At 36.1% G+C, this 14,791-nt stretch overlaps 1 protein-coding gene and 1 long non-coding RNA gene across 2 annotated transcripts in view; one reads left to right on the forward strand and one right to left on the reverse strand.

The window, feature by feature from the left end:
* LOC148969471 (uncharacterized) overlaps positions 1 to 14,791 on the reverse strand; it is a 364,565-nt gene that overhangs the window by 314,143 nt on the left and 35,631 nt on the right. The window lies entirely within an intron of this gene.
* unm_sa41569 (un-named sa41569) overlaps positions 1 to 14,791 on the forward strand; it is a 46,037-nt gene that overhangs the window by 4,280 nt on the left and 26,966 nt on the right. Inside the window, exons 5-8 of the mRNA XM_089126195.1 lie at positions 7,261 to 7,363; positions 7,513 to 7,669; positions 9,643 to 9,745; positions 10,425 to 10,550. Coding sequence (XP_088982321.1) covers positions 7,261 to 7,363; positions 7,513 to 7,669; positions 9,643 to 9,745; positions 10,425 to 10,550 — 489 coding nt within the window. The remainder of the gene's footprint in view (positions 1 to 7,260; positions 7,364 to 7,512; positions 7,670 to 9,642; positions 9,746 to 10,424; positions 10,551 to 14,791) is intronic.

Genomic DNA, 14,791 nt, shown 5'->3' on the forward strand with positions numbered 1-14,791 from the left:
GTTCCTTAATCAAAGTGCATTTTTTTTTCCTGGTTCGGTTTAGTGTTGTGATATGATATCATCTTTTACCTTCTGACCCTCCCTATATAGGTCGTAGCTGATGCTGTAAAACACATTTCCTTGTTGTCACGCTCACAATGAATGAAATTTATATCTGCCACTCACACATGTACAATGTACACATTACAAAACATCCAGTTTCCATTGCACATGTCATGTATTTCTGGTTTCAACACGCAGGTTGACTAATTTGTCGATTACACAATATCTCTTTGATTAGTGGAAACACCAGGTGTAAACTAAGATAGCAATATAAGTTTCTTGTGTTGCTTCAGATCATTGAATTTGCTGACATTATAGTGAGATGCACTTTCAGGAAGTGAAGTGTCTTAATCTTAAACTGTTGAAGGCATGTCATGCGCATTTCTGATGAAATGAGAAAGAACCTTAAACAGTGTGTTGACGTGTTTTGAGAAACTTTCTGAACAAATGACTGAATCTCATGATGTTTCTTGAGAAAACTCATAATGGTTGGTTATTTTCAAACCCCACTAATAACACATAGCCTATTGATGTTAGGCAGTTCTTAGTCTTTATAGTTAGCATAATTGTATTTTCCCTGCTGGTTCATGATCTTTGTCTGCAGAACCAGCAGAGAGAGTGATAAATATGGCAGAGAGTGTTTAATATGCAGTCAAATGCAATTTAACACCGGATATCTACTTTACATAAGTCTACATAGATCCACCACATACATAAACAAATTAATGTTGTCAGAATGCTTTAGGTTTTGACTATGGTAACGTTAAATTGTCCAGGAACATTAGTAAAATGTTCTTAAAGACGTTTAATTTCTTGTTGAAAACGTTTTATCTCTAGACTGTATCGTTTGCGTTATTTGAATGTTATAAACAATCATTGTGGGAAGTGAACTATTATTGGTAGTTAAGTATTGGCTCTCAAAACAAACAGTTTTGTACCATCATTGTTGAATGCTTATGCTAATAATTAAGGGTGGGAATTGGCAAAAATGTGACTATTTGATAGTATTGCGATATTTGGGCCACGATTCAATATTATTGCGATTCTTAACATATTGCGATACAGCAAGTATTGCGATATATTGCGATTCATATTCCCCATATTATTCAAAGGCATTACAAAAAATGAGGAAATAAAGGCCCTTTCACACCAGACACGTAATGAAAAAACTTAACGGAAAAGCGAATAGTTCATGTGCGAATAGTTCACGTCAAAACCATTCACATGGTCACGGCGCGAATTTGCGACGTTCGGAATTTCAACATTCCAAAACCTTCGCGCCGACAGCTGAGAAGACATGAACACTTCATCATCATCATCATCATCATCATCCAGTGAAGACAAGCTTTTCATTTCCTTTAAAGGGGTGATGAACTGAGAAATCAAATTTTCCTTGAGCTTTTGACATCTAAGAGGTCATCATATTATAAGAATATCGAGTAAGCTTCAGAAGTGAAAACGTCCTTGTTAGTCCAATAAAAGCTTTTATTGACACCAGCCTCTGCAAACGACTCGTTTTTAAAAGTGGGGAACTACGATGTCAAAGAGGATAAAACACCACCCCTGCAGAAGAAGATCAACGCCCACTTCAACACGGCCGGTTTAGCCCCGCCCACCGATTCGCGCATTACAATATATTATAATATGCAAAACTGTTATCCACTCACAGCAGTGGGCGTTTACTTCCAAGTTGACAGTGTGAGACGCCCATGAAAACCCAGCGTTTTTCAGCTAGGCTCAAAACTAGGTTACAAAATAGCCTATTACTTATTCATTTTGATGTTTTTAAATGCAAAAACCAATCGAACGTCATAAGTTGACCGCAGACAACAATATAATAAATTTAAAAAGCCAGTTCATGACCCCTTTAAAAGACAGAAAAGAAGGTTTTGTGTTCGCACCCAATCTTAAAGAACAGAAAGTCTCAAGGGGAGTACTATGCTAATCTTGTAAAGGAGCTAAAACTTTGTCACAAAGAACCGGCCAAAGTAAGGATTATGCATTAAACATTTGAAATTTTTATTAAATAAACTAGTGTTTTCGGTATGAGACGCTTCCAGTTCACTCGCCGGCGCCTCCATGTCCTAATTATATTGTCTACTATATTTCCTTCTTATTTATTAATCCATGCAATTTGTTGATGAAACATTGATAAAAATTAAGATACAATTTATATAAAATGAATTTTACTTTAAAAAAAGGCTTTCTACAAAACAAAACTTAATATGTGGCCAAAATTATGTCTGACCCAATTCAAATGTTTTCGATATAGGCTATTGGGCATCTTATGATCCTTACTCATCTCATGCGGTTCCCTTTTCATATAGCTAATCAACATAGAAAAAAACATATTATTTAAATATATATGAAACGTATGTTTTGCGCTCGTGCAAAAACAAACATCCCGCCCCCACATTCACATCTACACACTCATCAAATACACAGGAATGATTATCGGCTTGTTCACATCGCCTCTATTTTGACTTCGGAACTATACCGATGTGTAAAAAATTGACCGATATTATATCGGAGGCCGATATATCGTGCACCACTCTCGACATCTTTACTATTCGCTTTTAGTTGGACACCGAAATGTACCCAGACTTTCGATTTGTAAGAAGACAGAGCGTTGTGTACAACCGGTTGTGATGGTGAAGCCATGTTCATTTGAATTTGCTGTTAAATGCATGACAACAAAGCATCTTGTGGATGTAATACGCAATGTAAATTATCAGAGTAAACTCAGAGAGAACCCTGGAAGTAAACAGATCATTTGTTTTATAATTAAATATTGCAGTATTGCGCTACTGTATCGATATAATTGCGTTCAGCAAATACTGATCAGAATCGATTTTTCCTAATAATACTAAAACATCGGGATCTTCTGTTAACGTTTAAGTGTTTCCTGAATTTGCCAGTGGTAGTTGGTTAAGCCAAGATTTTGACATGTCTGAGCACTCAAACAGACTGCCAAAGTGTTCACAAAGGTTTCCAAACTATTACAAATGTAAATTAGCATTTCCCCTTGTCTCAGAGTACTCTCAATTAGACCGGATGTCAGGGGGAGTTCAGAGATACATCTGAGAAGTTCAAGCTACCGATCAAGGTTTGATGCAGTTTTGACCCCATTTGCATGGACTTGGTGACTTTTGCCAGATATGACTTCTCGTTTTTGCACATATGCTTCCTTATAACACATAACATCCTGTCCTTAGAATATGTGAGGTGCTTTCAGGCTTCACACTCTTATCTTGAAGAATATGTGCTGTTTTTATACTGTACGTGTGCATGGAGGTGTGTGTGTTTGTGTGCAAACTTTGTTCTCGCCTCCTAAAGTGGAATAACTAGTTTTAGGATCTCCAGAACAAAGCAGAAATTTGGCAGTCGAGATTCCCAGTTTTCTTGTTTTGCTGTTGATTCATGGAGTTGTCAAAATGGGTCCAGAGGAAAGTCTTATTGCTCTTAGTTAATAGATATAATATGAAAAAAATTGTTCTCAGATAAAATGCATCCTAAAATTCCTTCCTAAAAACAAAATTAAAAACAAAAACAAATGAGTCGATAGTTGACATACAGTAAGAGTATAGAGCTATATACAATCAAAAGATTATTTGCTCTTGGAAGAATTTGATGAGAAATGTTTGATTTCCAAATGATGGCAGACTGAACACAGTTTAAACTGGGTTGGTTCACCCCTAAAATGCTTAAGCAACTACCACTTTCAAGGCCTAAAGCTAGAAAAAGACTAGGGCTGGGTAAAAAAATACAGATTTCTCGATTTTAATTGAACCGATGTCGATTCTTAAATCCCATGAATCGATTAGGCTAGTCATCCTGTTTTTTAGTCGATGAATGAATGGAACATTGTAGTGCGCATCCCATCCAATAAATTGCAAAAATCTTTGTGCTTTTTTACAATTGATATGAAACCAACTCTAACAAAGTCAAAGTTCAAATTACGTCCATTTTCTTACGAAATTCAAAAACATAAATACCGTTTTGGTGCTCATGATCTTCTCTTCCGCCTTAATAATACCAGTTACAGCGTGAAATAAACCTGAATGGGCATCTGAAAGTGTGTTAACTAAAAGCACAACTTATCGAAATCTGTATCATGTCACATGGAATCGGTCAATCAATGTTTCAAGGGTGTGCGATATCACGATTTTTAATCGTGGACGATTAAAATGTCTCCACGATCTGCTTTTGAAGAAATATCGTAGTATCGTGTTACAGTGCATTCTATCAGTTCAGTTCTGCCGCCTCCGTCTCTCAACTGTACAACGCGACGTAGCCTACACATCACACGTTAATGAATGGGTACGGGACACTGCAATTCACAAAAGCTCATTATTTGCATAAGCCTTGCCGGTTAAACATTTAATTCACGTGCTGATGCGCTGTTCTAACGTATATCGCTGCCATACCCCCGACGCTCACAGGCACCAGAAGCCTGTCAAACAGCGTCTGAATACTGGTCTCATTATGCTAATACTGTTAAATACACACAATGTTTACATAAACAGGCTATGTCTAAAGTGAAAGCAAACATTTGAGAGAATATCTGGTGTAATATATATGCGTCTATATTAAACGCGCCGCGTGCTGGTCTAAAAGCGACAGGAGTAAATACTACTGCCGCATGTACGTAAAGGGATAGTTCACAAACAAAACAAACAAAAATCTGTTATTATTTAATCACCCTAATATTGTTCCAAACCTGTATTAATTTATTTCTTGTGCTGAACACAAAAGACATTTTTTATTTTAATGTGGGTAACCAAACAACTTCCAGGAGAGAAAAAAAAATATAGGGGGACCAGCAACTGTTCGGTTACCCACATTATTCAAAATAACTTTTATTTTCAACAGAAGAAAGAAACTTATTCGGGTTTAAAACATTTTGAGAGAGTAACTATTTTCATTTTTGAGGGAACTATCCCTTTAGTGTTAATAAAACAAAACAAACAAACAAACAAACAAACAAACAAAAAACACCAGGAGAAAATCACTCACTGACTGAACTTTAATAGTAGCTTTAATAAGAATCAATTATTTATTTAGTGAAGTCTATGCAGTGCTTTAATTTTATATTTGTTCATTTAATTACTTTCTTCAATGCTACTGCTAAATACACCTACTGTATCTGAAAAAATAAAGCACTATTTATTTAATTTGAATATTAATTTGTGTAATGTTTATCTTGTCTTATTTTTAATTTTTATAACAAAGAAAATAATGACAAAGATTATTATCTTCGCCTCTGGCCTAAATGTATGCCTTTCTTTTTTCTTTTGTTACCTAAGGCTTTGTTTTTAACATAGGGACATTAGTATGGCTGTAATGAACAGCCACTTGCAAAATAGTAAAACCAACTTAAAATAGGCTAGAATCGTGATAAAAAATTGTGATATGATATTTTTGCCATATCGCCCACCCCTAGTTTCAACCGTGGAAAGATGTTAGTAAAACAGCGTCATGTAATGTCACATTCACCTCAGAAAAAACATGTTCAGTGACAATAAACTCGTTAGTTAGCTAGAAAAATAACTTAGAGAGGAACATTTTGCTAAATATATGCACCATATTTCATATCACAATTTTTAATGTTATTCAATATTTAATGCATGTTTGAGTAAATCCGCCAGGTTTTTATGACAGCCACCATTTAAATGTTTATATTTCATATAACTTAATTATTACAAATAAATAAATGTAATTTAAGTGTTTGTGTACAAATCAGTTATTTTTTACATTCAATATTATAGTAGGCTAATGAAGCCTAGTAGACTCCCAAAGTTCACAGCATTAGAGAAAATTTGCCATGTATTGTACTTGATATCCAAAATAATCAATATTGAATTGAATCGGAATCGAATTGTGAAATTTGTGTCAATACGTCCAGCCCTAGTAAAGACATCATTAAAGTAATCAATGTGACTCCAGTGGTATAACCTAAATTTTATGAAATGACAAGTTTGTGCTGAAAAACCTAATTTTCCACTTTATTTACAAAATATTAATCTCCGACACGCATTCACACGACAGCGTCCTCTCTCGGGACAACACAACACGCATGCATCATACTACTTTTGTGAATGTCCGTTGGAGATTCATATTTGGTAAATAAAAGGGGTAAATAATTTATTTTGCGTCACTTCATATAATTGAACTTAAACCTCGCATGTATTACTTTAATGATGTCTTTACTACCTTTCTGGGCCTTGAAAGTGGTAGTTTCTTAGGCTGTCAATGGAAGGATAGAAAGCTCTCAAATTTCATCAAAAAGATCTTCATTTGTGTTCTGAAGATGAACAAAAGTCTTATGGGTTTGGATCGTATTGTAGATTTTCCCTACACACCTGACTAAAGTTTACCTGGGGCGTTTTCAGTCGACGCTTGCACTGCGTCCACAGTCGACAACTGGCTTCGAGTCGGACCACATCTCGAACACTCACTTGTGAATTGTAAGATCTCTAGTGTCTAGTCTAGTGCTGCGCAGCAAAGATCAAACCGACTCCTGCATTTGCCCTTGAATATGCTTTAATTAATCGGCCGGGTGTTTTCATGACAATCTCAGAGATTCATCGGCTTCATCAAAAATATAACTGTTTATAAATGATAGAGGTACAGAACACAGCAAAGTAACTTGATATACTACTTGTGATTATTGTGTCAGCCTTTTCGTATTTGATTGGTTCAATTTGTGCAAAACAGCATCAACCCACACCCTCTGTAACTGGAGTCAGAAAAATCATCAAAAACATGTAATTCAGTGTTATTTCTTTATCAATTAGTCAGTATGATACCTCAATTTATCTTTGGGGTTTATATGATCCCAATTGGTGTTGATTCGGTTGTTCTAAAGGTATGTAAAAAAAAAAGAAAAAGAAAAAAGTAACACATATGGCCATTGGGGTGACCTGACGTGATGCCATGTTTTGTGTGGAAATAGCCGTACACCCAGCTTTCTCTCATACATTATTTATTAATTGTTAATGAATGAGGCCCAATGTTCCACAACAGTATTTACATGCTATTACATATTTGCTAAGAAAACTATGAAGAAAAAAAAAATGCAAGTATGACGGTTGGTGTTGTGACCAAAACGTAGACATTCTCCCGATCCACTTTTGTGGTGCATTCTGGGATTTATTCTTTTTTCTGTTTAGATTCTGTCTACCTCTAACATGAGTGTGTCTGATTGTGTTGAAATAGGTGAATCCACTGCTCGAGGCCTTTGGAAATGCTCAGACGGTCATGAATGACAACAGCAGTCGCTTCGGGAAATATATCCAACTTCGCTTCCAGAACTCTTCAGGTTTGTTAAGATAAGATAAGATAACACTCTTCTCTCTGACCGTAATGGATCATACAACTTGGCAGCTTCCACTGGGTGTGTTTCTTTACCAATAAACCAATTCAGTATTCTTCGATTGAACATTAACTTGAATTTTGATGTCCTTGTAGTGAAAGGGGCCAAAATCAACGAGTACCTCCTGGAGAAATCCCGTGTGGTTCACCAGGATGAGGGTGAGCAGAACTTCCACATCTTCTACTTTATGTTGGCCGGCATTTCCATTGAGGATAAAGAGATATATGGCCTCCTGGATCCTACACACTACCGGTGAGTCATCAGTGATGTCATGCATTCGTAAAAACAGGATCAGCCACATTGTTTACGATGCATGTCATAGATTAGCATTTTAACAATGGTGTAGTTTATTGGAGGTGTGTCACACGTCGCCTCCTACTGAACTATTTGTGTCGCGAACGGCATGTTGCTAGTACAGTGTTCATTGTGTAAAAGGTCGATACAAAACATTGTCAGATGATACTAAGATTGGATGAGCCACATTTGAAACCACTCAACTGCACCACCGTAATATCGTGTTAATGAGATGCCCACAGTGGTGTGAGGTCATCACTGCACTTTTTAAATTTTTTCCGCTGAAAGTTACAGGAGTGCATATGGTGTGTGATATGAACTATAAACACATTAATCTTTGCTTATAATTTACTGTATTCCACTATATGATTACTATATGATTTGTATATGTATACAAATATATGCATTTACTATATGATTATTATTAATTAACTGCTAGGTTTTAGTACTTGTGACGGTTACAGATAATGTTCAATTAAATACACACAAACACAGGCATAAAAGACAAAAGCATAATGTAAACAGTTGGAGTAAGATTTGATTTGCAAGTTTGAAAATTGAATTGAAAAAACGCACAATGGGAACATGTCAATTTCGCAAAAACGCTGATTTTTACGCTCAGATTTTATGCTCGCATGAGGTTGTTTTTCAGGCATTACGAAAAAGGAATGTATTGCAAATAGAAACAGTTTTCGTGCATTTACAGTCACCTGACCTAGAAGACGTGGTGTGTTTGGGGTCCATGTACGCAAATAATAATAATTATCATTATTATAACTTTTATTAGGCTACATATTTAGAAGACGCTTTTATCCAAAAAAGGAACAAAGCAATTTGTCAAATGTCATTCATAATACAGGTTAGACAATAATAATACTGGGCTAAGAACAAATAAACACAAGATTTTGACGCATACCCTGTCCAAGTGTGTGTGCGGAGTGTGGAGCGCGCACTGCACGGCACGTGGGCGTGGGCGCTTTCGTTTTCCTATCAACAGTGGAAACAACGTAAAATACTCTATCATTTCTGGTCATACAGAAAATAATAATACATTATTCGCCACTAACTTTGTTTTTGTAAACTCACAATAACAAAAAAAAACGCTTTTGTAAAATAAAATAAAACAATCAGGAGCGGTTTCATGATCTCCGTGAACTGGAGCGCGAGAACTCATTTTCATTTCATTTATTCGGTTTGGTCATTTACAGATCATTCAATCAATCAATCAAAACATTCGAAACATAAATACTATAGATGACCAGGTGCAGGCGGAAGCTAAAGCTTATTATGCCTGCCCTTAACTGAAACAAAATATCACCTCTGTAGGCTAATGCTCGAAATGTCCCAAATTTGAATCGAAATCGAATTATGTATTTCGTATGAAATGCGCATTTCTCTCTAAAGATGCATCCGCTAACAGCAGAGATGGAGACACTGATTTAGAAAACAATAGTTTATTAATAAACAATTAAAATGCCTCGCTATTTTTTCAGACACATTTATTATAGCCTATAACTCGCCTATAAATCACCTTTCTGACGAGTCTTCAGTTTTGAATAAAGTTTTCATATATTTCGTAGCCTTTTACAACCTACAGTAAAGGTTCTCCGTTTGCTTTTTGGTAAATTACATGGAAACAAAAGGTAAATTTGACCCCCAACACAATTCGTAGTTTCTAAAGATTGTAGAGTCTTTATCTGTGTTGAAACTTTGCATGGACATTCATGACCTAAATTATAAAAAGTTTATAAAAATAAAATGTCAAAAATAAATAAATAATTGACAACAGCATGTCAAATTGACCCACAACACAATATTAATTCCTAAAAAACTAGCAGTTAGCCCAATTTAGCCAGTTTTTTAGGAATTAATATAGTGTTGTGGGTCAATATAGTCAATAGTTTTGGGTTACATATTTTTGTTCTTGTCAGTTATTTGAATGGCAGGTTTGGGCAGGAAGACGTAGTGCAGGCCTGGCGTGTGAAATATGCTGAGGTGTGTAACGCCATGGACATGGTTGGATTTGAAGAGCAGGTAAGAACTAAACTCAAGCAGGTGTCCTGTGGTTTGAATAAATGCTTCATCTGCAACTTTAAATAACATTTACTTATTACATTAGTAATTCATTTCATTTACTATAGAACAAAGCACAAACAACCGCAAAACCAGTGTGCAAACAGGTTTATAAACTTTTAAATGAAGGTTTTACATGAATATAATTAAAATAATGTAAGAAATGTAATGTAAAAAAATAAAAATAATGATTTTTTTATTTTAATATACTTTAAAATATAATTTAATCCTTTGATGCAAAGCTGAATTTTCAGAATCATTAATCCAGTCTTCAGTGTTACATGATAAAATATTATACACAGGAATAAATTACACTACTATATATTCACATGTTATAATATTTGTTTTTTGTTGTTGTTTTTTGTCAAATAAATGTAAGCTTTATAAGCAGAATAGACTTCTTCCAAAAAATATTAAAAATAGTAACGTTTCCAAACTTTTGACTGGTACTGTTTATGATTTTATAGTTATACAGATTTATTAGAATATAGATGCTACTTTTAATATTTGATCATTTTTACACCACAGTACCATTGAGGTGAACTACAAAAAGATGTTTGCGAATGCTGTTAAGTTTCACACCATTTTTAATGTATTTCTTTACCTTTCCCGTTTCACATTCTCTTCATCTCGTTTGTAGGAAAAGGTGGACATGATGACTATTCTTGCTGGCATTCTGTCCCTGGGTAACATCACTTTTGAAACAACAGACAGCGACGCACTGAAGGTGTCAGAGACGTCACGCGGCTGGCTAAAAGCTACTGCAGTGAGTTTCCTGTTTGCACTTCTTGCAGATGTGCGGCAACACACAACTGGTCACAATTCACGTGTCCTCATGACACTCGTCAGTAGATGTGACAGCTCTCAACCACCATTAAATGCATTTTTAACAACAGTGCTATTTTTAGTGTGCAAGTGTGAAGACAACTGGAAAGAAGAGTTTGAATCTCAAACTCTGAATACCTTGCGGTGCAAATGCTTGTACTGATGCATGAAATAGACAAAGGAATATAGTTGATCAACCTGGGCTGCATTTCCCAAAAGCAAATAATGGTCTGGAAAAGTCGTGGATAGCGCTAAATCGCGATATAGCTCAGTATGGTTTTCAACTCACAAAGGCTGTGATTTAATTTAAATAAATATATGTGCTGCGTGTTTCAGAGGGAAGTGCAGCACTGTGTTGGTTTACACACAAGCAGCTTATAATTTAGTGTTTTCAGTGTCTCAGAGCTAATAACAATAGTAATAATATTTATTTTTTTGTTTAAAGATATTTACTTAATTAATTGTTATTATTATAGACCATTTCACAAGATGTAAACAACACTGGTCCAGAAGCACTTCCTGTTTCAGTTTGTAACTATTTTCTTTATTTCACATGTAAAGAAAACATCTTAAAGATGTTTTTTTAACTTTTTTATTCAGTTTTACATGTTCTGTTGGTTGTATTGTATCCAAGCTTTTATGTAGTGTTAAAAAACTGAAACGGGAAGTGCTTCTGGACCAGTGTTGTTGTTATCTTGTGAAATGGTCTATAATAAACATTTTGGACAAATTTGCTGCCCTATGAAGCAAAGCAAACCTCCCCCACCCCCCTTTTTGCTTAGAACCATTTTTATCTGAAAAATAGAACCAAATTTATATATATATATTAAATGCACTCAAAATTAGTTAGGCAACGAAATATTTAAAAGATGAACATAACTTAGGGATATGCAATATATATATATATATATATATATATATATATACATATATAATTTTGCAAGATGTAAACAACACTGGTCCAGAAGCACTTCCTGTTTCAGTTTTTTAACACTACACAAAAGCTGGGATAAAATACAACCAACATGTAAAACTGAATAAAAAAGGTCAACAACATCTTTAAGATGTTTTATTTACATGTGAAATAAAGAAAACGGTTACAAACTGAAACAGGAAGTGTTTCTGGACCAGTGTTGTTTACATCTTGTGAAATGGTCTATATATATTAGGGCTGGGCAACGATTAATCGTGATCAGTGGTGGTGGTGTAATGGTGTGGGGATGTTTTCTTGGCACACTTTAGGCCCCTTAGTGCCAATTGGGCATCATTTAAATGCCACGGCCTACCTGAGCATTGTTTCTGACCATGTCCATCCCTTTATGGCCACCATGTCCCCATCTACTTCCAGCAGGATAATGCACCATGTCACAAAGCTGGAATCATTTCAAATTGGTTTCTTGAACATGTCAATGAGTTGACTGTACTAAAATGGCCGCCACAGTCACCAGATCTCAACCCAATAGATCATCTTTGGGATGTGGTGGAACGGGAGCTTCGTGCCCTGGATGTGCATCCCACAAATCTCCATCAACTGCAAGATGCTATCCTATCAATACGGGTCAACATTTCTAAAGAATGCTTTCAGCACCTTGTTGAATCAATGCCACGTAGAATTAAGGCAGTTCTGAAGGAGAAAGGGGGTCAAACACAGTATTAGTATGGTGTTCCTAATAATACTTTAGGTGAGTGTGTATATATATATATATATATATATATATATATATTTACACACATACATACACACTCACCTAAAGGATTATTAGAAATAAAATTGTTTCCAAAAAACTGGGGAAAATAAAAATCACTGTGCTTTACTGACTCAGGGTGCATAAATTCGTCAATGCTGGAGCTTTTTTCTCAAAAGAGCAATGATCCACAATTTTTTACTTTTTGTTTGTTGCTAATGTGTTCTGTGTGGTTGTTTACAGGGGGGAAAAACTGCATGATTTTCTCACCCCTACATATGAGTTTTTTTTTTTTCTCAGCTGTTTTGTGGTCCAGCTGGTGAAAGGGTTGGGTCTGATCACATAGTAAAGTAACAGCACACTCTCCTCAACGACATGCATGATTTAAGAAAACATTTAAGGATGACGAACACGCAGACCTTTTAATATTTAATGCTATAGAATTGTTCACATCCCTGACGCCAAACCATGAGCAACAGTAATAGTGACGCTTAAAGCGTCACCTCGACCTCCCTACTGTTTAATCAGGTGAATTACGGCCTGTGTGCATACAAAGAAACTCTTATAAGGGCAAGCTGAAGGAGGCGTGCCACCGCCTACATCTGGCCTTTTACGATAAGACACACAGCGCAGAAGTGGCTATGTTTAGACTCCATTAGGTCGTCCTAACACGTATGGGGGAGTTAATAGTTGCACGCTGCATTTTCCTCACACAGGACGATTTCCATTTATCAAATCTACTTTGGCGTACTTTAACATATACATTGGTACAACAAAAGGCACAAGGCCCAATCCGGTCCATGTGTCCACAATGGCCCCCAGCATTTAAATGCACAAATTAACTTGACCTTTCCTGTATGACATTTATGTCTTGGTCAAATTTGACTAGTCATTGTTCTTTCAAAATGGCATGGCCTGTTTTTTTGTGTGTGTTTTTTGGTAGCACAATTCATTTGGTCTGTGATTTAGCTGACAGCACATGTTCAGCATTCTTTGTTTTTTTTTTTTCTAAAATAACTTTCCTTTAAAACAATCCCGAATCTAACCTCAGGTGCGTATGCACTTTTTGGGAGAAACAGGGCTGCACAATTTTGAGGAAAACAAATGTAGTTTGGAAAGGCACTTTATAATTAAATCGTATTATTAAGTACGGAAAGATGGTCTGTGCATGTTCTTTTTTTAAAGCAACCCAAACTCTGAGCAGATGCAGAGATGGAGTTTGTGAGGAGCAGTGTTTACTGTGAACCGAACCGCTCTGAACCGCTCACACTTGCCATGTTTCACCCACCTATTTTTATTCAAATCTTAGTATATTGCATAAAAAAGTTGGATGAAAATGCCAAAATGTAAATACGCCTGATCCAAAATCTGTCATCACAATTATTTGTTTTAATTCCCCCCCAGAAGTGTCTCACATAATTGCGTTCACAAAAACCATCTTGCATCTGAACGCAAGAGCCGAACGCAAATTAGCTCTAAAGAAATATTAATAATCAATTATAACTTGTTTTATGAATATTTGGATTAGTGAATATAAATTAACTAGATGTAGTAAAATTACTTTTACAATGAATTAAAGGGGTGATGAACTGAGAAATTAAATTTTCCTTGAGCTTTTGACTTCTAAGAGGTCATTACGAGAATGACCTCAGACGAGAAAGTTTCAGAACTGAAAACGTCCTTGTTAGTCCAATAAAAGCCTCAGCAAACGACTCGTTTTCAAAGTGGGGAACTATGACGTCAAAGAGGATAAAACACCACCCCCGCAGAAGAAGATCAACGCCTACTTCAACACGGCCGGTTTAGCCCCGCCCACCGATTCGCGCATTACACGCATAGCTAAATAACATAGATGCCTTCCTCGTGATGACAAACCGGATTGATCTACCGAGCGATACAGAATATTGTGCAGCGTCTGGTTGTGGATGAAGAGAGTTGCTGCATGAGCTTCCTCTGGATTCCAATAGGACTGCATGGATAAACTTTATTTTTAATGACGTTTCCAGCCGATGAAGTAAAACATCGCCCGTCTGTTCGCTTCATTTCACTGAGGATTGTTTTGTAAACAAGACTGGATCTGCAGACCGATTAAGAGTAAAAAACGGTGCTGTGCCGTCTATATTGGATCTGACAGGAATGGTGCAACACGGACTCTGAGTCGAACATGTATGGGCGAATCATTCCGGTTGCCATTTTACAACATTGCACATTTTCAAAACAATCTCCCCGAAGTGCACCAACGGGTGAGTTGAACCTCATTATAATATGCAAAACTGTTCTCCACTCACAGCAGTGGGCGTTTACTTCCAAGTCTTCAGTGCGAGACGCCCATAAAAACCCAGCGTTTTTCAGCTAGGCTCAAAAATAGGGTATAAAACAGCCTATTACTGATTCATTTTGATGTTTTTAAATGCAAAAACCAAGCAGACATCATAAGTTGACCTCAGAAAACAATATAATAAAATTTAAAAAGCCAGTTCATGACCCCTTTAAATCA

Source organism: Pimephales promelas, chromosome 23 (genome assembly GCF_988280905.1).
Source record: "Pimephales promelas chromosome 23, fPimPro1.hap1.1, whole genome shotgun sequence".
NCBI classification, from domain to species: Eukaryota; Metazoa; Chordata; class Actinopteri; order Cypriniformes; family Leuciscidae; genus Pimephales; species Pimephales promelas.